Genomic DNA, 24,355 nt, shown 5'->3' on the forward strand with positions numbered 1-24,355 from the left:
ATATATTAATATATATTTTCGGAATATTTATTGTTGTAATTAATAAATCAAAAGTGAGACAAAAAAAGTACAAAGTCAGAAGGTAAAATAGCTTTATTAAATGCAAGTTGCAATGCATTGTCAAAGTCAGGCATCAAAAATCAATATTTTACCATCTCAATTTTAGAAGGTATCATGATATTTCTATAAAATTTAAAAAGACAAATAGAATTTTATTTTTTTAAATATAATTGTAATATTATCATTTTGATGATAAATGATTTATTATGGTGAATGCATAATATAGTAAAATAAATTTTAAAAATAACTGATGTTTTAATCATTTTTACTATTTATAAATCTTTATTTTTATGGACCATGAACGCCGAACTCGAGCTTTTTTTTAGAAAGAGGCGCCACCCTGATAAAAAAGGATTTAATCGATCTAATAGATTAAAGGAAATATAATATTATTAATTTATATCACTTGTCTATATCATGAGAAAATGATCTCTGCTCACTGAGCATATATATCATTTTTTTCTAAGCATTTGCAGTTTCGTTAAACCATTGATAACTGATTGTTATTGCCGTGACAAACGATTTGATGAACGTTACGATATACGCTACGACAACGACCGCGACAAACGATTCAACGGACGGTACAACTTCCATGACAATCGCTTTGATCAAAGCTACGATAATTGTCACTATAACCGCAACCGTTTCGATAATCGCAACGATAACTACTACGACGATCGATACAACAATAGCGGGTACAACGTCCATGGCAATCGCCACGACTCTCATTGTGACCATCATCAAAGCCCTGATCGACGGGATGACTGCTATAGAGGTGATAACCGAATCTATCCCCGTCGTGGTCAGCACAGACACAACCCTCAAAATATTAATGGTTTTCCAAAATATTCGTCAAAGTCCAACCAGTACAAAAATGACAATAATACTTACAATAGATCTTCTGATTACAAAGATCGTGATTGTCAATTGAATACGGACCATGCTATAAATATCGAAGTAATTGATGATGACGACGACTCAAACACAGACCTTAAAGAATATAATCTGCAGAATTTGGAAGTGTACAATATGGGGGTCAAGGATACCATATATGACGCGTACAACGTGACAGTGAGCATCAACAACATACCCACGTTGATGCAAGTTGACACCGGTACTAAATACAGTATACTTCCGAAGCTGACAGCTAAGACTGTAGGCATGACCGCGATACGTAAGACGGATGAGACTCACTGGTTATGACGGCAGCGCTATCAAGATATTAGGTCTTGCCAATGTGAACGGAAGGAAACTTACATACACTGGAGGCCATTGTAGTGGATTGTGATAAGATCCTCCTGCTAGGACGATGTGGCTCCACACCTTCAACAACATTTTAAAAAGGTTCTAAGTGGGTAATGTAAAGAATGATTTCGAGAAGATAATCTCGACAACAAAAAAAGACCTCGAATCAACTTACTCCTACAAACCCAAAATGGGTAGACAAGAGAAAGTTCACCTGAAGCCCGATGCTGTGCCTAAGATCATACCTTCAAGGAGAATTCCGCAGGCCAAGATCGATGCAACAACTCAGTAATAGGATTGCTGGCTGAAGCACGACAAAATAAACCTTGCTCGAAAGGAATCTAAATGTCCGATGTCATGCACAAGCGATCCGGTTTGGAAATTAGCTAGGGGTTATCTTTACTTTACCAAGCCATCGTTCGGTTTGAAAAGAAGACTGTACCATGAATATGGGTGGCGTATTGCGTGGTGATCATGAATGTTAATGACGTTACCACTCAACTTATCCAAGGAAATCATAAGCATAATTCCTTTGGAGGGTGGAATGTTGAATATGTTGATCGATGTTATTTTATTATTTATTTTGGCAATTGATTTATTTTATATTATATCAATTTATATTTAAATTTAATCGGTGAAAATTTTATATTAACATTTTTATTTATACATCAATTTGTAATAGTTATTTATTTTTTTTTATTAAAAAAAAGATATGGTGAATTCCATATCAAATCAACAAAAAAAAAGTCGATTTTCAACCCGACCCCCTTCAATTTTTCTTAAATTTTGTATACTGGTTGTATATACTATAACTAAGAAAAAAATAAAATTTTACCTTCCAACACTGTTTGCCCGCTAAGATATGGCCGTTTAAAGCTCGGAAAAATGGTACATTTTTGACAAAATGCACCTCATTTATTTTCAAAAATCTCGAGTAATAATTAAGTTAGAAAAATAATTTAAATTTTATTTTGTAGCTTAATAAAGGTTCTTTAAAATGATATAAAAATAAATATGATGGACATTTTATTAATATCGAAAACCGGATGTGTAAAACCGGAAATGGCCATAGAAAAAAAAGGTTTTATTTTCAAAATTTTTTTTCTGTAGATATATATCACACTGCTTTATATTTGTACAAAATCCTAGACTGGGATGGACATGGGTTTAGGAGTTCACTCTTTATATGGCTAAAATTGAACAAATTTAACATTAATATCATCATTTTAATTTAATGAATAGTTATGAAATAATGTTAATTTAAAAATTACGTCTAAATGATAGGCCCTTACTTTTTTTTATCTTTAAAAAAAAATTTGAGAGGTGGCTGGGATAATGAGCTATTTAAAACTTTAGTTAAATTTTATCTCGAAATTAAAATTACTTGACAAAATAATTTTAAATATTTAATTCAGCATAAAATAATCGACCTAAATTGAAATTCAACAATAAATTTTCCCCCATATATTCAAAATTAAAAGAAAGGCTTAATATATTATTTGACGAGAATTCTATAGATTATAAAACATTCAAACAATGGATAGCAGTTGATCGAACTACCCTCAAAACACTTACGAATTTGTAGATTATTTAATTGAATAATTAAACAATTTAATTCCTCACTTGTTTATAGCTTCAGGATAATCATTAATTCGAGACTTTTTCTTAGTTATTGCAGACTTTTCAGAAAAATATGCATTTGTAACGCAGAACCATGCACAAAGATTAAATCAGACCAATAATCAAGCCACTGTCAACTCTTATAATTTATTACTGTGAGAACAACATAATAAAACATGTAAATTTAGTGGTTATATCAGATTGTTTAAAGCACAACGCAAGTGCATTTTATTTATATTAAAAATTGATCGTATTCTTGAAGGAAGGATTGTGGCTAAAATTTATTATTTTTCTGATGGAGCAGTAACCAATATAAAAATAGAAGATTTCATTAATCTCTACAATCATGAAAATGATTTTGGGATAAAGCTGAGTGACATTTTTTGAAACCGCACAAGGTAAACCATGCGACATTTTGGGGGCCGTTACTAAACGGTTAGCAGCTCGAGCAAGCTTGCAACGTCCATATGAACATCACATTTTGACAACAATAGATTTATTTAACTGTGCAAGAAATAATATCAAAGGGGTAAATTATATATTTGTGAGCAATAATGAATATATGAACATAGAAAGTCATCTTGAAAGCAGATTTTTGAGAGCAAAGAGAATTTCTGGAATACAAAGTTCCAAGCTTTTATTCCCCTAGACGAAAACAAAAGTCATAATTTATTAAAATTCCTTGGATGGTTATAATATATGATATATTTTAATTATAAATTTTTGATTGTATTATATGTAATGCAATTTGAGGCAAATAAAGTTATAAATATGTTTAGAATTATTTTGTCAAGTAACTTCTAGACAAAATTTAACTAAAGTGTTAAACTAAGCTCATTATTCCAGCCACTTCTCAAAAATTTTGATAAAGATAAAAAAAAAGTAAGGGCCTATCATTTAGACATAATTTTTAAATTAACATTATTTCATAACTATTCATTAAATTAAAATATGATGATATTAATGTTAAATTTGTTCAATTTTAGCCATATAAAGAGTGATAACTCTCAAACCCATGTTCATCCCAGTCTAGGATTTTGTACAAATATAAAGCAGTGTGATATCTATCTATAGAAAAAAAATTTTAAAAAAAAATTACCTTTTTTTCTATGGCCATTTCCGGCTTTACACATTCGGTTTCGATATTAATAAAATGTCCATCATATTTATTTTTATATCATTTTAAAGAACCTTTATAAAGCTACAAAATAAAATTTAAATTATTTTTCTAACTTAATTTTTACTCGAGATATTTGAAAATAAATGAGGTGCATTTTGTCAAAAATGTACCATTTTTCCGAGCTTTAAACGGCCATATCTTAGCGGGTAAACAGTTTTGGAAGGTAAAATTTCATTTTTTTCTTAGTTATAGTATATAATACCAGTATACAAAATTTACGAAAAATTGAAGGGGGTCGGGTTGAAACCTTGGTTGATTTGATATGGAATTCACCATATATAAAGAGATAAAAAAAATGTAATTGAGGTTGAAAAATAAAATTGTAATAATTAAAATAAATTGTAAAAAAAACCAAATCGATATTTTATTAACAACAAAAATCTTAATAAAACAATATTTTATTTATTTTTGAGCATATCTCCTCTTCCGGTTTTTATATTTTCTGGATTTTCTTATTCCCTGAGCCTCTACTAATGCCCGATCATAGTTATCGAAATTGACTATTCTTTCCTACGATGATTTTCTCCAACAATTTCTTATATAAGGTCGTAGATAATGTCCTCTCCATTCACGGAAAATATCGTCCCTTTTCAATTCTCCCAAAAAAAAGAAGACATCTTGTCCAATTAAAATGTCGATTTCTAAAATATAATAATCTACACTCTTCAAAGATTATATAATATTATACCAACATATTCGTAATAATCAATTATCGCTCTTCCAACTACTTATCAACATTCGCGGAAAGCACAATTTTCGAGCAATAAAAAAAAAACAATATTTTATTTATTTTTGAGCATATCTCCTCTTCCGGTTTTTATATTTTCTGGATTTTCTTATTCCCTGAGCCTCTACTAATGCCCGGTCATAGTTATCGAAATTGACTATTCTTTCCTACGATGATTTTCTCCAACAATTTCTTATATAAGGTCGTAAATAATGTTCTCTCCATTCACGGAAAATATCGTCCCTTTTCAATTCTCCCAAAAAAAAGACATCTTGTCCAATTAAAATGTCGATTTCTAAAATATAATAATCTACACTCTTCAAAGATGATATAATATTATGCCAAGATATTCGAAATAATCAATTATCGCTCTTCCAACTACATATCAACATTCGCTGAAAGCACTATCGAGGGAGGCTTGTCCTATCAAAACTTTCTTTTTCAAATAGTAGAAACGCTTAACTTCTTTTGTGTAACGAATAGTTCTAAGACAACCTTAAGATTTCCCTATTTTGCGGCCGTAGAAAAATTTCCTTAAGTTTGAATTCTTTTTACATCACCACACCCTAAAGATTTCCCCGACAAAGTTTAATTTTTTTTTTTTTGCATTTCTTGGTTTACCAGTATTTTCGATTATTTTTTTTTTATTTGCCAATGCATCTAATTTATTATTATTTTAAATTTACCAACCCTCCTAATTTCGATTGTTCATAATCTTTCTTTTTTCTTTCAATTTTTGATTTTTTCTTTCCCCCTTTTTTCTTGTTTATACCCCCCCCCCCCTTTTTTTTTTGTTCGTAATAATACTTTTTATACTTTTTGTACCTAGTCTTATTTTATAAATATTATTGTTTATTTATTTTTTTTTTTCAAATTTACCAACCCCTCTAATCTCGATAATACTTCTGAAAGGATAGATCAGGTATTCCTCTCTTCCCAATTTTGATTTTTTTTTTCCCCATTTCATCTTTTTTTTTCTTTTCTTCCAATCAAAATTATATCCTTTAATATATATTTTTTTTTGTGTTTTCTCCCTTTCAAAGCCATCTCATGGTTAACTATTGTTGTCAAGTATGCTTAAAAATAGTTTCGCTTAATTTAAATGGCGTGTTTAGGAAACATGGTTCACCCGCGTGCCACAATTCTGGAAAATTCCCCTCTCTTACGGCCCAGATCCTTTAATTAACGCTCCTCACTCGTATGACCCCATTCCACCATGTTCCTCAAGCTCTGTTGATTTATTCCTTAATTCGCATAAGCCCCCAGTTCTTTCTAGGATCCCTATAGCCGCCCGAGAGTCTATCTCTAGGTTCCTCATGTCACTTATAAATAATTTGAATTCGGATTTCTCCTCACTACCCTTATGGTTAGACCTGGTTAGTTTTTGTTTTCGAGTCCTAGTTAAACCCAAAAATAAAATAAATAACTTATCTGCCTTAATTAAGGAAAAAGTTTCCAATTTTGAAAATACAATTATCGATGAATTTTCTCCTTCGTACGCTTTAAACCCCAACTCCTTCCGTCACAAATTGATCTCCGAAAAATTAGATCTTGGAGATATTAGCGGTGCGGCCCGAATATTGTCTTCCGATGACTCTATTTCTACTATCAACGTTACCATATTTAAACAACTTCTTGAAAAACATCCACGAGCGTCCCCTTTTAACATCCACCCGCATGCCTCCTCCCCTATTCCCTTTACCTGTGACGAAGTACTTAAGTGCTTAAAGTCCTTTAAAAAAGGGACGACAGGGGGGTTGGACGGCTTCAGACCTGGTTTCTTTGTGGAGTTAATTCAATGCCCTGATAGTGGCTTCATTGACCCTTTGTTGAAAGCATTAACCGAACTGTGCAATAATATCCTCGTACGCGAAGTTCCCCTTTGCATTCGTTTATTATTTTTGGCGCCCGTCTTGTCTCCTTGACCAAACCGGATGGCGGCGTTAGACCCATAGCCATAGGGTCATTCTTTCGTCGCTTAGTCGCCAAGGCTATCGTAAATAGGATTCGGCCTAAGGCTAGTTCCTTCTTATTTCCTTCACAGTTAGGATTTGGAGTGAGAGGTGGGTGTGAAGTGGCCTCACATGTTGCGCGTATTTTTATAAATACTGAGGCCGATAAGGTTTTCTGCAAGTTAGACTTCAGAAATGCCTTCAACACCATCCATAGGAGGGCATTCTTACCATCTTTTTTACACCATTTCCCAAAATATGGAATTTCCTTAATTCCTGTTATGGATTCCCTTCGTTACTCAAATTCGGGGAATTTTCCATCTCCTCCGAAAAGGGGATACAGCAAGGTGATCCTCTAGGCCCCCTGCTCTTTACTATAGGGATTCATGATTTGATCAAAAATTTAAAGACTAATTTCCAATTAAACCTTAATTTATGGTATCTCGACGATGGCTCTTTTGGCGGTTCTTTATCCAATGTTATGTCGGCCATAGAGTACGTTGAAATGGAAGCTTCGAAAATTGGTCTTTCCCTAAATAGGAAAAAGTGTGAAATTTCCTCCCTCAACAATAAGGATTTTATTCCTCCCTTAGATTTTACAATCATTCCGCATGAGGAACTCTGTCTTTTAGGTTCCCCTATTGGTTTTTCAATCTCCTTTTGTCAAAAAACTTTTGACGATTTGATCCATTCCCTTTCCAATTCACTCAAGAATCTTCCTCATCTCCCCAAACATCAGTTCTTCTTTCTCACCAAAAAATGTCTTTTTCTACCTAAATTCTTACATTTATTTAAATCTTCCCCCGTTTTCCAGTACAATACTCTCCTTAAGGTCTTCGAATTAAAATTTAAACATTTTATCGAATCCCTTTTAGGCTTAAATTTTTCCGATTTCAATTGGTCCCTCGCCTCTATGCCCGCTTACCAGGGTGGACTGGGATTGTTACCCTCCTTCCTTATGGCAATTGCGTGTTTTCTTTCATCTCGAATATCCTTCGCCGATTCTATTTCCTCGCTTATCGAGTTGGACGATCCCCTTCTATCTTCAAACAAGAGTGGCTTACTCTAATCACCCAAGGCTCCGAGCAGCCAATTTCCTGCCATCTAAAGAGCTTCCTGGTCCCTATGCTTCAATGCTCGTTTGAAAAACTTTGTATGTATCCTGAGCTAACTAACCTTCAACTGCTCAGAAACGCAAAAAAAAACTCTAACGGCCATGAATGGCTAGACGCGATTCCGAGTGGTAAAAAGGAAACGTTACTCACAGACGATGAGTTTCAAACTGCCATTGGCCATAGGCTTGGTTGCCTTATCCCTTCTGCGGACACCTGTGCCGCCTGTCACAAACAGGTTGATCCTTTCTCTAGACATTGTTTCTCGTGCCTCAAAGTCAGTGGCCGTTTCCTGAGGCACGACAACCTTAATAGGTTAATCGGCAAAGCCTTGATTTCGGCCGGTTTCCCCAATAGCTTGGAGCCATTGGGGCTCCTAAATGCTGACGGTAAGCGCCCTGACGGCTTTCTTTAACGTCTTGGCACGGCGGCAAAAGACTTGTCTGGGACGTCTCTTGTGTTACCTCCTTTCCGGCTAACGGAAATACCGACCCCTTGGAACTACAAGAAACCAATAAGTTTAATAAATATAGATTCCTCCCTAACTCTTTTATATTTATTCCCCTAATTTTTAGCGTCCTTGGAAACCCCGGTCCCCAATCCCTAAAGTTCTTAAATCAATTGGGTAGAAGAATTTCGTTAAGGACAGGGGTCAAAAACGAGTCCCTATCTCTTACAAAAAGTCCAATTTGAAATCCTAAAGGGGAACTACAAATGTTTCTTCGAAACACTCCCATTTCCCTCCTAGTTTATCAAATATAGTCATTGTTAATTTTATATATATTTTGCATCGCAACTATATTTAGATTTTAACCACAAAAAAAAATATTTTTTCGTTATAATTATACAGTTATGTTTTAATATATATATATATTTTTTTTTCCGAGTATGTACTATATTTCTGGTTAATGATGCTTACTACCAAGTGAATGTATGGAAATATTCTAAATACCAACCTAATTTGTACCGACCAAAATTTATTAAAATGTAATAAGATCCTTATTATTTAATATATTAATACGGAATCAAGTGGTCGAGTCCGGCCTCCTATATATTATCCCCCCAAGGATGGAACCACCAAGTTAGAATAAGAAAAAAAACATGATCATTGCCGGGATTCGAACCCGGGAGAATGGGATAAGTAAACCAAGCTCTTGCCTACTAGGCCATAGAGGCTTTCCAAAAATTACGATTTTTTAAATATATATTATAAATATATTTGGTAGTGCCTATCCAAATGAAAAATGAACAAAATTCAAATTTGATAGATGGTACCTTAAGGTACCAAGCATCATTAACCTATATTTCTTTTTTATATATCATTAGATTTTATGTATATATATATTTTTAATTATAATTCGTAAATGAAAGATTAAGGAGATATTTTATATTATAATAAAAATCTATAAATTATATCATATAATAAAATTTAAATTATGATTTTAAAATAAAATGATAATAATAAATGTGGATATTAACACTATTCTAACAGTATGAACAGCCTATACAACGATGTTAAGTGGCAACAAATATTGTTTCTTGTAGTGGATAATATAAATCATTTATTTTTAACCTCTAAATTGAGGTTTCTCACAATTACCCTCGAAAATGGGTGGTTTGGATTTATATCCATTATATCTCATATCTCTTTCTTCATTTTTGGCATCTCGTTTGATGAATAATGACATGATATCTTCTTTTACCACTCCTAAAGATTTAATTCGGCCTTGACAATCTCATCAAACCCCTCTTTGGAGTATATTCAACTATTACAGAATGCTGACTGTACTAGCGGTTATGAATGGTTGGAAGCAATACCAAGTCGTACCCTAGGTAACCTCTTATCAGATGAACAATTAAGAGTTGTCATAGGCCATCGACTTGGATGTAACATAGTTCAACCACATACATGGGGAGATATGGTCTAAATTGTATATATAGTCAAGGCAGACATGCAAGGCATGCAGCAATTAATTTAGCTATTAGGCGTTCTCTAACCGGGCCCGAATACCAAACATCCTGGAGTATACTAATTTATCATTAGATGATGGCCTAAGACTATATGGCTTAACTTCCGTGCATTGGTCTTTAGGGAAATCCTTAATTTGGGACTTCACATGCGTATCTTCTTTTCTAAAAAATTTTAATTAATCCGGTTGATATAGCAGAGAGAAAAAAACAATTAAATATTCAAAATTTACAAATTATATTTTTATACCAATCGTTATCTCTTCACTATGACATATGTCAAGCGGAACTTTAAAATTTTTTAAAAATATAGGCGATAAGCAGAGTTGTTAAAGGATCGAATCAAAAGATCGACGATCCTGGATTCGATCGCAAATTTGTCAATTTTACGAGATTTATGATTCTAACTTAAATTGAGGATCGAGATCATTTTGTTTAAAATTCGATCCCGATCTTTTTAAAAATTAATTTTTTACTTAAAAAGCAATAAATTAAATAAAAATTTTGAAAATTAAATTAAAATATAATTTTTAAAAAAAATATCTATCTTCATATTTTATCAACTTCCATTCCACCATTTATTTTATAGATATATTTATTCATTTCCTAAATTTTACGAGATTTAGAGCTCTTACAAGTTATTTAATATAAATTTATAATAATATATTAATATTTATTTAATAGGTAAATGTAAATGTCCATTATAGATTTAGAAGATTCTATTGTTTCTACTATTGATGTAACAGCAGATATAAGTGAGAATGAGAATCTTTTACCATTTTTGAAATTACGTAAGTATTTTACTTTATGTGAAATGGATGAAAGCAACTCTTATAATATGATCAGCACCAAATGCCGTCTCTGTAAGAAGATAATATCATCTTCCAAAATATCATCCTCGAACTTAAAGAGACATTTACAAGTAATTCTTTAAAAAAATTTTTATTTGATAATCTTAATGTCCACATGTTTAAATTTAATTTATTACATTCCTGAGTTGAGCAGGTCCTACAGAAATAGAATCTAGATACAGATTCTTTATAAAAAAAATGAATTATTAGATACAGTATAATTAATAAAATATTTGATGAAGAGTTAATCTTGGTTTTGTTATTTATATATAATAATTAGGCATTTATTTTTTAATATTACTATTATATTAGTTTAATTTTCAAAAGAAGAGTATTTATAATAAATGGAAGTGTAATAACTAATAATTGAGCCTTTATAATGTATTTTGACTTTCTTTAATATAATTAAAACATCCAGTTCAATGTTATTTGTATAGAACTTAGCAATGTTTCACCAAAAGAAAAATAAATATCTATTCTATTATTTCTTTATTATAATATGTTAAATCTAATCAATTAGTTTTATAGTTTCAGTTTGAACTTGATTATATAATCCTCTTGACAACATTTTTAGGGCTTTTTTTAATAATATATTTTGAATTGAAAGTATTTTTTGTATCATTTGACTCAATCCATAAGTTCTTAAATGCCAAAAAGCCTCATTATATTCATAATAGGAAAATACTTTATCAAAATCTTTGGCCCATATCATCTTGGGCAATTTTTAATAATGATAGACAATATTGTAAACTTAAATTTTTAAGATAACCTACCCCCTTTTAACCACTAATAAAACATACTTTAATATGTTTAACAAAATTTGTTACCCTTAATCCATAGTTCTTAAATGCCAAAAAGGCTAATTATATTCATATATAGGAAAATATTTTATCAAAATCTTTAGCCCATATCATCTTGGGCAACTTTTAATAATGATAGACAAAGACAATATTGTAAACTTAAAATAACCTATATGAACCTTTTTTAACCATATATAAATTAAAGAATATACTTTAATATGTTTAACAAAATTTGTGTTGAACCCATATATCATTTTTTTGTTTATATAGGTTTTACATTCAGCCTGTGCATTGTTTTTTTTAACTTTAAATTTCCATATAAAATTTTAAAAATGAAATTTGATTCAGGAGAAGTTATTTTCATTCAACTTTGATACATACTATTTTTTTCTTTTATAAAGAAAATGCATAGTGAATTTAAAAATGAGATTATCAAACACCTTAACGAATTCTCTACACAAAAAAATATATCACTGCAAACCCAAAGTGGTTCTGGTTGCAAATCCAGACAATCTAAATTAAATTTTAACAATCTAAACATTCCAGCTGTATCGCCAAAAACAGCAGACAAGGTTATCATGGATTTTATTATTGACACCTTTCAACCACTGTCTCTGGTTGATGATCCTTCATTTGAAAAAATGATTAAAACTTTTTCGCCTGCGACAAAAATTATTTGTCGCCAAACACTGGGCAACAGGATATCTACTTCCTTCTCTTATATGACGACAAATCTTATAAGAGATTTGTCTGAAGTTTCTTATGTATGCACCACTGCTGATTGTTGGAGTGGTCATCGAAGGTATATTATATTTATATGAATTTTATAATGTTTATTTTATTAGGGCTTTTATTGGACTTACTGCACATTGGCTGGATCCGTTAACCCTCGAGAGAAGGTCAGCCGCTTTGGCACTGAGGAGGATAATTGGGAGGCAAACATATGATGTTTTGGACAACGAAATCATGGGTATCCACAAGTTCTATAAAATTCATAATAATGTGGTGAAGATGGTGACTGACAATGGAAACAACTTTGTCAAGGCATTTAAGTAATATTTATATTTAGCAAAAAATATTTAAATAAATTAATATTTTCTAGAGTTTTTGGAGAAAATGTAGAAGATAGTAGTGAGGATATGGAATTGATAAATTTGGATGACATATTATCCGTTGATGACCCAATTATCCCTACTATCAGCCTACCAAAACATCAACGTTATTGTTGCCATAATCTTAACCTTATTGCAACAACAGATGCGGAGATGGCAGATAGTGATCTCAATTATAAACGAATATCTAGATCCACTTGTGCAAAATGTTTTGCTTTAGTTAATAAACAAAATATGTCGTCAAAAATGGCGGATATTTTATTGGAGAAATTGTGAAGATATTTAACAGCTCCCAACAAGTCAAGATGGAATTCTTATTACCAATCAATGAAATTAATAGATAAGATGCTTTCTGAAAAGTTTTCAGAAGTAGAACAAGTATGCGATCAAATTGAATTTGCAATGTTTAGGCAAGAGGAATGTTTTTTTGTTAAAGAGTATGCAACAGTAATACTATGATATTCTCTAAATAAATTTAAATTTATAGGTTATGGAACCTTTGGCGATCTCGTTAAAAATCTTGGAACGGGAGGATAATATGGAGCAGGGATATCTAACTCCCGTTCTATCGATATTGATAGATAAATTAACGAAATTTAGCTGCCTGCGGTATTGTCAGCCCCTTGTAGATAGTTTTCATAGAGGTATTGATAAAAGGTAATATTTTTTTATGCAATTATTTTATATTATCGGATATCTGCAAAATATATTAAAAAATTGCAAAGATCTGGCAAATTTAGTAAAATATTTTTAACAGGCCAGTTCTACTAAACCTCTGATATCTAGTAAAATATTAATGGGCCTTTGAAGACATCAGCGTCTACATGACAGGATTTTCACTGGATGCAAACCCCCTCAAAAATCTTTGCCTACCCCCCTAAAAAAATTTTAAAGGATTTATTTTTTAGATAATAAATTCATTGATAAATTTAATTAAATCCTCCATTATTTACAATGAATATTATTATAACTTTATGAGCTTGCTGAAATATCTAAACCTTTTAAATGTAATTTAAAAGGATAGCAGAAAGTTTCATTTGGAAAACAATATGTATAATTGTTTGCAATATATAGATTTAATCGATGTATTTCTATAATAAAAGTATTAGTTTTTACAGCAATAAATTTTGTCCTATTTCATCTCAAAATTTAATAGTTGATCCCCAAAATTTATCCTACCCCCATTAAAGCCGCCTACCCCTACCCCCTCAAAAAAATAGGATGCAAACTGTTCCTACCCCTCCCGCTCATGTAGACGCTGGAAGACATTAAAAATTTATTAGATTATTTGAATTTTAAGCTAATATTTTGATTAATATTCTTTGTAAATAAATTACAATGTTAATTTCTTTGTATATTAAGTATTAAGTTTACATTTAATCAATATTTATGATATGACCCAAATATAAATAAATACCATACAGATGATGTGCCAGACTTGACTGTAAAATTAAAAAGGGTTAAGTTTTGCAGATACTTGATTTGATTTATATGAATAAAATGAACACTTATTTAATAATAAATTAATTATCATTTCATAATATAGATTTCCTTCACTGTATGAAGACAGTAACATTTTGGCAACCATGATTCACCCTAAATTTAAACTTAATTGGCCTTATATTAATCTGCCACAAAATATAATGGTAAAAGAAAGATTAGTTGCCCATTTGGAAAATATGCAGGAACAACCATATGCGGATACCTCAAACGAATGTATGGATGACATTTTTGGGGAAAAATACTGTACAAAATGCTTGTTCCGTTAAAAAAATTTTTTATTCAAATGATGATTCCATTAATATTTTTAATACTTATATTAATTTTAAAAAAATATTTATTGAATATAATACTCCTTTGCCCTCAAGCGCTCCTGTGAAGCGCTTGTTTAGTAAAGCTAAACATGTTCTAAATGAAAGACGCGGATGTTTAAATGATGATAATTTATAAAAAAATTTATTATTAAAAGCTAATTTTAATTATAAAATTCAATTACAATAAATTACTGCCATATTTAATTTATTTTTATATTAGTTAATTTTGCATCGGTTATATTATATTATTATTCAATTACAATAAATTGATAACATATATTAGTTAATTTTGCATCGGTCAGAAATTTCCTTCAGAAATTTAAATAGAAAAAAAGGTTGATCCTGGATTTCGATCCTCTTTTTTTGAAAAGATCGTGATCGGGATTCGATCGTTTTAAAAAGATCGGTTAACAAGCCTGGCGATAAGATAAGAGCCCTTACACAGAACCTAAAGAATATTATTTTTTTAAACAAAATCTACAAATTACTATTTTAAAATATAATTATTCTTGTTTTTTGGGAACTTGTAGTCCCACCTCCATTTTTATAGAATAAGATTTTATTTTATATTTGATGTTAATTTTCATATAATTTTATTTGATAGGTTATAATAAAAAAGTATAGTATTAATAAAAAAAAAAATTTTTCAACCTCTTGCCTTAATTTACTTAAATGTTTTTAAATTTAAATGTAATAATAAAAGATATCACATATTTCAAGTCAGTAATGTAATGATTCTCAAAATTGATATGTTTTTATTCTTTTATTATTTAATAAGTATTATATAAATAAATAGTTTCTATATTTATATATTATTACACCATATTGTTTATAAAAATGGTTAAATCTTATTAAAAAATTGACACGGATGGTTTTATCAATCCGTTCTTTATTTAGCATAAGAAAACGCTTGGAGAAAAAAAAGGAAATTGGTCAAATCGAAAAGAGCCTACCAGTAAGAGGTCTATTTAAAAATAATTAAGATTGTTTTTTCTTTATTTCATGCTAAATTATACTACAAAAAAAATGTTTTAAAAAATATTGTGAACAATTTTGCTATATTAAAGGTGAAAGTATATGATATTCATGTTTACTTTATTAAACTAGCAATTCTAATATATGACTTAGGAACTACTTATTTAAACTTTAATTTTTACCATTCGCTTTTTTTAAAATTATGACCTCTATTTTAAATTTAAAACTCAACTCAAATCTTAATTTCATTTTTAGTTTACAAAATAAATTTACCGATTATCGTCAAAATTCTATAACCAATTCATAATTTATATTATTTATATCACAAAGTATATATACAATATAAAAAAATATTTAAGGGTACCAATTTCCATCATATAAACAATAATTCTAGTTTCACTGGCTGTTTTATATAATAAAAGCATGTCAATTAATTGACCAGGCAAACGAAATATAAAACAGCATTATAAAATTATTAGGTTTTAATATTAGTTTTTTTTAAATAAAGTTTTCTTTAATAATTCGTTTGAGCACTTTTCCGTATATGGGTGCGGTGGTAAAAATAATGGCCTGGAAATGGATTCTTGACTTAGCTAGTGTTGATTTTCCATAAGATTTGTGGTGATATTCAATAACCTATTAAAAAATTATGATTTTGATCATGTTTATCATAATTATTAATTAATTAATATTCCGCCCTCCCTTTCTGCTTATATATTCTATATTCCTTCTAATTGAATGATGACCCTATAACTTAGCTTCGAGTCGGCAGAGCCTACCTATCAGCCGGAACCGTAAGCCGGCATTAACATAAAATATAAGCCTGGCACAGTCCGTGGCCCGAAAAATATTAATGTTAGATTTCTTTCCTATTCATCATATTTTATCCGAATGAATATAAATTTTTAAAAAATACTGATTTATTCAAAGATAAAAAACAACCACCACCCCCCCCCCCCAGTGGCTACGGGCCTGATTGAGATCCTAGATTCGATGTAAATAAAAAAATGAGCGAGTTATAAAATGATTGGAATAATGAAAAATTTTCAACAAAAAAAATATTTGTAAATTATATTTTTCCATAAGGAATTTTATAATAAAAAAACAAAAAAATTTTTCTCGTCCCTAATTACTAAAGAAAAAAAAAGAGGTGGCAGCTCCTGGAGCGCCGCTACATTTTTTCAAAAACACCTGGAGCGCCCCGCGGGAGCTAGCTCCTTTTAGGGCTGGAGTAGAGGAGCGCCGCTCCACCGCTTCTTTAAATTTAAGGTATAAATTAAATTATTTTTTAATTATTAATAATATTTGTTAATTAAAATTCAATAAAAAAGAAATTTTATTTAATTTAAATTTATCCATTATTAAATGTTTACCGAGTTTTATATTGGTTTTTCATCTAATCATTTTAATATTAAACATCAAGTTTTCCTTTTTATATTGAAAATTTTTGGAAAATCTTTAAGTCATATTAATATTCATTTTATTGATATATAATAAAAAATAGTTTTAGATATTATGGATTTTGAGATCATAGATGAAGATTTCATTTCCATCATACAAAAAATATTTTAAACTTCTAAAAGATGTTGATCCAAATGATCAAACAAATTTAAGAGCAAAATGTCTTTTGTGTTTAAATAAAACTATTTCATTTTCAAGAGCAGCTTCAATCTAAAAAAGCATCTAAAAGTAAAAAATCTTTCTTTTAAATACAAATTAATTTGGAAGGTTTTTTTGGATTTCATGAAATTGATCACCAGGAAGATAATATATTGGACAAATATTTTTTAAATAATGATACCAAAATTACTATTTTTGATAAATTCCCTGAAAAATATCTTTATAAAATACAATACCCTGCTTCCCTCTTCTAGTGCTCCTGTGGAGTGCCTATTTAGTATTGCAAAACAGGTCTTAGAGGAGAGGCGTGGATGTTTGTTAAATTCTAATTTAGAAAATTTATTACTTTTAAAAGCTAATAAAAGGTTATAAATATTTTGATATACCATTTAATATAAATAAAGCTTTTTGATAAAAAAAATATGATTTTGTTTCGTATACCTTCTAAAAAAATGAAAAACAAAGGAGCGGTTATGGAGTGGCACTCCATTAATTGGAGCGGGAGCTAGCTCCTTTTAAAAATGTAGTAGCCGTTAACAACTCTGGGAGGTGGTAAATATTTACTATTCATTTTCATGTCATATTTGTAATGAATCAGTTATTTTTGAATATATTTAAAGCTGCAATGGCGAAGCTTAAGTCTATAAAAAAATGGCCACCTGGCTGCGGGCGGCCTCGGGCAAAAATTTTTAAATCATAGAATAAAGTTTTATAGAGTAAATAACTGTATTTTTTAATGTTAAGCCTTTAAGATAAAAAGAATAATAGAGTTCCATATACATAAGGCTGGGCTAGACTAATGATTAACAAATGTAATATATTAAAACTATATTACTTTAAAAAAAAAATGATTTAGATCACATGCATTATATTATTTCTTCCGGGTTAAAGGGGCTCTATCACATAAGGCTATAAATTTTTGTATTACTTGAATTGAAATATTACTTTTTTTAATTATAATTTTGTATTTGTCCTAAGGTAAAAATCAATGGTTCTAGAATTTTTAGATATTCCTCTACAAATTCTAATGTCTATTTAAAGTTTTCCTATTTCTTTTTCCCAATTTTAATCGATAATTTATTATCATAAATAATGCATCTGATAAACTACCTATCTTGTTGGATATGGAACCGCAGGTTACCGCCTTCGGCAGATTACGATCTGCCTGAGAAAATTTACCCAGTGCTGAATGATGTAGTTTTGACATGGATAGTTCTGTTGTTATAACCATGCTCACTGTGTGGCAAGCATTATAATGATATGGTAAGTCAATCTTAAAATCTTGATCAAAATTTGCTAACAAAAATGAGGATGTACATATTTTTCATAATTCCTCCTTTATAAGATTAGTTCTTGTTTTTATGAAAGTTATGATAAAAATTACTGCCATACTCTGGTAATGAATAAAATGTGTTTTCTAAGTTATATTCATCTTCATTCAAATCGGCAAGTTTCATACTGCCACAACCACTAAGCGCCATTGCGAAGTGTGTAACTTTATTGCAAAAATATAATATTCATATTTCCATCTTTTCAGCTATCTTTTTATAAATATATGTTTATATAGCCAATACTCCTCTTTAGAGTGAAATAATGATTTCCTACCAACTATATCCAAATCCCTTTTTCTATTGGATTCAACCAATAGTAAGGATTCCATCATATATTTAAATGTTTAATATAAAATAAAAAAATTTAATACTTAAAATTGAATAAAAATTAAATTTAAAAAATTGCTGTATAGAACCATAAATAGAAATGCAATTACTTTGATTTTATAATTCAGTTGTTTGTTTTTTTTTAATTTATATATATGCGCTATATTTTTATAACCGTTAATTGTTTTTTATATGACTTCGTTTTTTAATAATAAACTCAAAATATTTTTTAAAAAATTTTTATTCAGATTTTTGTAAAAATAAAAAAGTATTTAGCATGTAATATATTAATGACTCAAGATTACTTATAATTTTTATTCGGATTACAAGTGTTATATTAATAATAATTTATAAAGTTATATTTTTTAATTTAAAAAAACGTTACTACCCATCCCTGATACATCTTACTTTTTTCATTAAAAATGGGTGAATTCGCACACGTTCATCAACTCTTCTCTAATGAAAATATAATCTGCTTATATGCAAGCAAGTGTATATATGTATTTATCAACATATTTATTTTAATTGAGAGATAAAGTTAGTAAATGGAAGATGACTATGGAAGCAAAGGGCCTGAAAATGAATGCATCAAAAACAAAGGTGATGATTGGTGGGGAAAATCTAAAGATAGAAGAATCAGGTAAGTGGCCTTGTGGTGTATGTGGGAAAGGAGTTGCTAGGAATTCTATCCAATGCACCAGATGCCAGAAATGGGTACATAAAAGATATAGCGGGAAAAAAGGCAGTTTGATGTTAGAAAGAATGACCTTTATTTGTAAAACATGCATGAAAGGGATGCATAATAATGATAACCTAAAAAATGGTGGTCTGGATATTGGCAATGGGTTAACCCTAGAAAAAGTGGATAAGTTTTGTTATTTAGGTGATATGCTAAACGCAGATGGTGGTGTAGATTCTGCTATTGTTGCAAGGATCAGACAAGCTTGGAAGAAGTTCAGAGAGATGTCGTCTATTCTTACAAATAAAAAAGTTTCTCTGAAGTTAAAGGGGAAAGTTTACGTAAGCTGTGTGAGGAGTTGTTTAGTTTATGGCGGTGAAACATGGGCAATGAAAGCAATTCACGAAGCCAAATTAGAAAGAACAGAGATGAGGATGGTTAGATGGATGTGTGGGGTATCTCTGAGAGAGAGAAAAACTAGCAAGGAATTGCGAGCAAGATTAGGTATAGAAATGATTGGTATGGTAATGTGACGAAATAGACTAAGATGGTTTGGGCATGTGGAACGTATGACAAGAGATGACTGGGTAAAGAGATGCACAATGATGGAAGTAGAAGGATCAAGACCTAGAGGAAGACCCAAGATGACGTGGACAAATGTGATAGCGGCGGATATGAGAGGCTTGAATCTTACAAGTATTGATGCTCAGGACCGTCAAAAATGGAAAAAAAAATCAGAGGGAAAACTGGCCTACCCTAAAACCTGGAAATCGCCATAAAACGGAGAAGAAGAAGAAGATAAAGAAACAAATCTGTGTATTTTATGGCAAAATATTTTTTGTTTCAATTTTTTCTATTTATTATAATAGTTTATTATAACTTTATATTATAATTATTTTTAATATAAAAATTGGTACCCATTGCACCTATTTTTTTTTAATAGGTCATATTTTTTAAAGCCAATGCACTGTTTTAATATCAATTTTAAATATAGCTGCAGACTTTCTCACGAGGATATAGGATTAGATTTTTTTTAAGAGAAAATTATAATAGTGAAATAAAATATCGTAATATATGATTTTCAACACAGAATATAACATCAATACGATTTACTCAAACTAAACACAATAGGTCATTATAAAATGTGAATTCAAAAGTTTACAAGAGTTAATAATCGAGTCTATTTGTGCCAATGCATATTAGGCAGAGATTTTTAATGTTTTTTTATAAATATAATTTTCAATTACTTTACACTCTGCTGTGTCGTTTATCAAAATATGCCCATTATTATAGGAACTCTTGACCCTTATCTCTGTGGAAGGGATGACATGGTTAAAATGATAATTAGGATCATTACAAGAAGCTAGCATGTCATCAGAAAACGAGAATGTTCCTCCTATCCTTTTTGTCTGGTTTATTTGTGATATTTAAAAATTAGTATATAATATTGAATTTATTTATATAGCAGCTTTTGTTGGACTGGGCTTGGAAAATATTTTTATAAATTATATTGGGTTGGGCTTGGGGAAAATTATGAGCTTGAACGTTTGATAATTTTTTTATTATTAACTATGGGTCAGACATTGGCCTAAAACAAGTTATTTTGTAGGCCTGGGCTCGGCCTGATCAAAAAACCATGGCCCATGAAAATCTGATTTTTATTGTATTTTTAAATTCATTATGAATATTTAAATATTTTATTTCAGTTCTCAGCTACCAAAATTATTATGATCTTTCATTCAGCTTGGATGAATTTTTCAAAATTATTATGACTTTGTACTTTACCTGGGAATTTTTTTTAATATTAAATATTATGTATAAATGATCAGTAAATTTAACATATTGGTATTATCAAGTAAAAGCTTTAAATTTATTCTTACTCAAACCATAGTATTTAGTCTTAGTTTTAATGGATCGAACCTGGCCTGAAGGGGGGAGGGGGTAAAAAGAATAAAATTGGATATAATTTTCAAATAACAGGTAACATCTAGCATAAATATAAGAAGAAAATTCTTATTCCCCGTCATTTTTGACGGGCTATCTACTAGTAATTATATAAAAATCAAATATATTGAAATAAAGAAATGAAAAGTGTGTCATAAATGGGATATCTATGAGTACACAGAATATGAAAATTAAAACTATGCAAAAAAGAAAATATATTAAAAAAATGATAATAAAATAAATTTTTATTGAACATGTAATTGAGATCACCAAGTATATTAACCCTTCAATACTCCTGTGAAAAAATGAGATAATTGCTCTAGTTGGAGTTTAATAGACCCTAATTTCAAATGTATATATCTCCATTTGTATTCATTATTTTGGTTTAATATTTGGATATAATAAAACTTCGTTAAACTTGATAAAATATTTATTTATTTTAATTTATTATACTTAGATTAAAGATGATGTAAATAATTATAATTTGTACTTAAATTTTCTAAAAAATATGCTAACTTATTTTTAATTTTAAATATTAAATTGAAAAAATAATTTATCTATCATATCATCATTATAATTCATTATTTTGATATTCATTCTTCAATTTTTATATGGCTATGTAGCAACATTTCAATATAAAACAAGATTTACACTAATACTACTTCAAACATAAAAAATATAGGACATTGAAATATCATAATTTTGACATGTAAACCATTTATCACATAAAATATTAATTTAGGTAAAAATAAATAATTTATAACTTGCTCCTAAACATAATTCTTATTTCAAGGACACATACTAAACCTTCCTCTTGAGTTGATAAGATTTCTATTTCTTTGCCTAATATATTGCAGATTCTTTCAAAAGTCAGGGCGTTCTGAGAATTTTTGTTTACTTCTAAATATGGCTTAATAAGTTCCATTCATATTTTTTAAATTATATTAATTCTTATATTGGATATTTGTGCTTGCTATATTATGTAAATTAATTGATATGTTTAGAAGTGTGTAAAAAATTGTTAGGGCCCATCGATTTGACCTTCTTAAAATTGAATAATTTTTTGACATTCAATCAACCATATCTAGCCTACCTTCAGCCATATTATAAAATGTTATAATTTCAGGTTTGCTTGGGTCATTTGTAACAACATTTTTATTATGGTGGAAAGTTTATAGTGTCATGACATCCTTTTCTTAATTTGGATATGATAATAATGTTATTTTTCATATTCAACTCAAATATATGAAAAATGATATTACATTATAATTTTATTAAATTTACTTTCAGAATCTGAAAAATCATAAGATAAATAAATTTGGAAAATGAATTACATATTTACTCTGGTGGGGTCTCACAAACCCCAATCAGTCATAAAATGCTTAACTTTTAAAACTACTCAATCAAAATATGTGAAATTTGGAAAGATTATAAGATATATTTGATGAAGTTACTGATGATTCCAGATCATAATAATTAATCATATTCATGTAATATAAATTATAGCAAGCCTGGGGTCTCATGTACCCCACAGAAGTATTGAAGGGTTAATTGCAACTATATTAATACAATAAAAATTAATTCCAGATTTAATAGTTAACAAATTATGAATAATAAGGGTTCACTAATCTAAAAAAGTTAACTCTCATCCCCAAAATATTATTCTTATTGACATTATCCTTCATATCAACTGAGATAAATCTGATTAATATCATTATTATCTATAATATAAAAACCATTAGGTTCATTTGTTTATGATGAAGTTCAATATATTCTGACCAATATCCTGAAGTTTGTAGATTTCTACATAAATTTGTAATCTGCATTTTATGCTAAATATTTATAAAAAAATTTATTAATAAATATAAATATTTCTCACATAATCTCTTAGTGATTTGTTCTTTTTAATTTTTGAGATTTTTTTGTGTTTTAGGTTTTCATTTTTCTTAGACTTAACTAATGTTTCTTCCAAGGATAAAACAATAGCAGTTAATGGTGAATTATAAAAGTTTTGTCCAAAACAAAGATGAGGAAATAAAAAATTCAAGTCTAAAATGTAATTTATTATCATAAAAATGTTATTAATTTGTTACCATATTTTATTAATTCTGGACAGTTATAAATTTTACACTGAATATATATGTTATCATTAGAGGCAAACTGTTTTGTGATATATTGTTTCTCATACTATGTTTAAAATATAGATTAATAAATAAATATTATTAATACATAATTCAGGTAAGTTTCTGCTAAGAAGATAGTTAATACTTGATGATCAAATGGCAATTTAATATTATATATATTTTCCATTGCAGTCATAATTTTATATGTGATAGCAGGTTTTGACACATTATTATTTAAATCATTAGGTGTTAAATTAGTTTCATTTCTAATAATCATATCTAAATCATTTTTTATGTCAATTTTTTTTCCTTTTTTCAATTTTTTAGCATTGTCAATACTCTCCTTAAGTCCTATTAAACCGGGTAATGGAAATCTAGGATCTTTAAATCCAACATGCCCTAAACTAAAATCTGGCCATAAAAAAGGAATATGAACTAAATAAAAAAATTAAATGTGTGATGTAATACTAGATTACTTTTATAATTCGAGTATGATCTGAATGCAGTATACTGAAAATTTTGATTTTTTGCTAAAATGGTTCTTTTTATATTTAAACCTTTTTGTTTGTAAAATATATATCTATTGAAGTCATTGTAAGCATTATTAAATGCACTCAATTTCGTAATATTCCTTAATTCTTTTATATTGAATTCATTCAATACATTAATCAAAGTCCACATAAAATATTTTCAGGTGATTTACCAAATCTCAAGGATGCATTTCAGAGAAATCTTTATCAGCTGTTTTGCCGATTATACTACAATTATTTTTGTATTAAATAGAAAACTCATTTTATTTTCATTTTCAACCAATATTAATATTTTAGTAATAAATATATTAATTTTTTTAAAGCCAGCAATCAAATTTTATACTAACCAGTGATGGTGAGTAGACCGATTTTATTGTTTTTACCA

General features: G+C 29.2%; 1 protein-coding gene across 2 annotated transcripts; it reads right to left on the reverse strand.

Moving 5' to 3' along the window:
- Positions 1–15,718: 15,718 nt before the first annotated feature.
- LOC135931962 (uncharacterized) lies at positions 15,719–24,147 on the reverse strand. 2 transcript variants are annotated; one of them, XM_065469283.1, is made up of 7 exons: positions 23,917–24,147; positions 23,547–23,875; positions 23,411–23,504; positions 23,197–23,366; positions 23,054–23,149; positions 20,621–20,782; positions 15,720–16,052 (listed from the first exon to the last, which is right to left on the reverse strand). In XM_065469283.1, exons 1-7 carry the CDS (start codon positions 24,119–24,121, stop codon positions 15,915–15,917), a joined length of 1,194 nt encoding a protein of 397 aa, XP_065325355.1. In that variant the 5' UTR covers positions 24,122–24,147; the 3' UTR covers positions 15,720–15,914. The 2 variants fall into 2 exon arrangements, with proteins under 2 accessions (XP_065325356.1, XP_065325355.1); XM_065469284.1 differs by lacking the exon at positions 20,621–20,782 and having other exon boundaries at positions 15,719–16,052.
- Positions 24,148–24,355: the final 208 nt, after the last annotated feature.

This window comes from Gordionus sp. m RMFG-2023, chromosome 1 (genome assembly GCF_954871325.1).
Source record: "Gordionus sp. m RMFG-2023 chromosome 1, tfGorSpeb1-WG-v2, whole genome shotgun sequence".
Taxonomy (NCBI): Eukaryota; Metazoa; Nematomorpha; class Gordioida; order Chordodea; family Parachordodidae; genus Gordionus; species Gordionus sp. m RMFG-2023.

Excerpts from the sequence above, each read along its gene's own strand:
- LOC135931962 (XM_065469283.1), bottom strand. The coding sequence starts at position 24,121 with ATGTGGACTTTGATTAATGTATTGAATGAATTCAATATAAAAGAATTA. Across the intron at positions 23,367-23,410 it reads TCCAGAATTAATAAAATATG|ACTTGAATTTTTTATTTCCT; the intron begins GTAACAAATTAA and ends ATTACATTTTAG. Across the intron at positions 16,053-20,620 it reads ACGACACAGCAGAGTGTAAA|GTTATTGAATATCACCACAA; the intron begins GTAATTGAAAAT and ends ATTTTTTAATAG.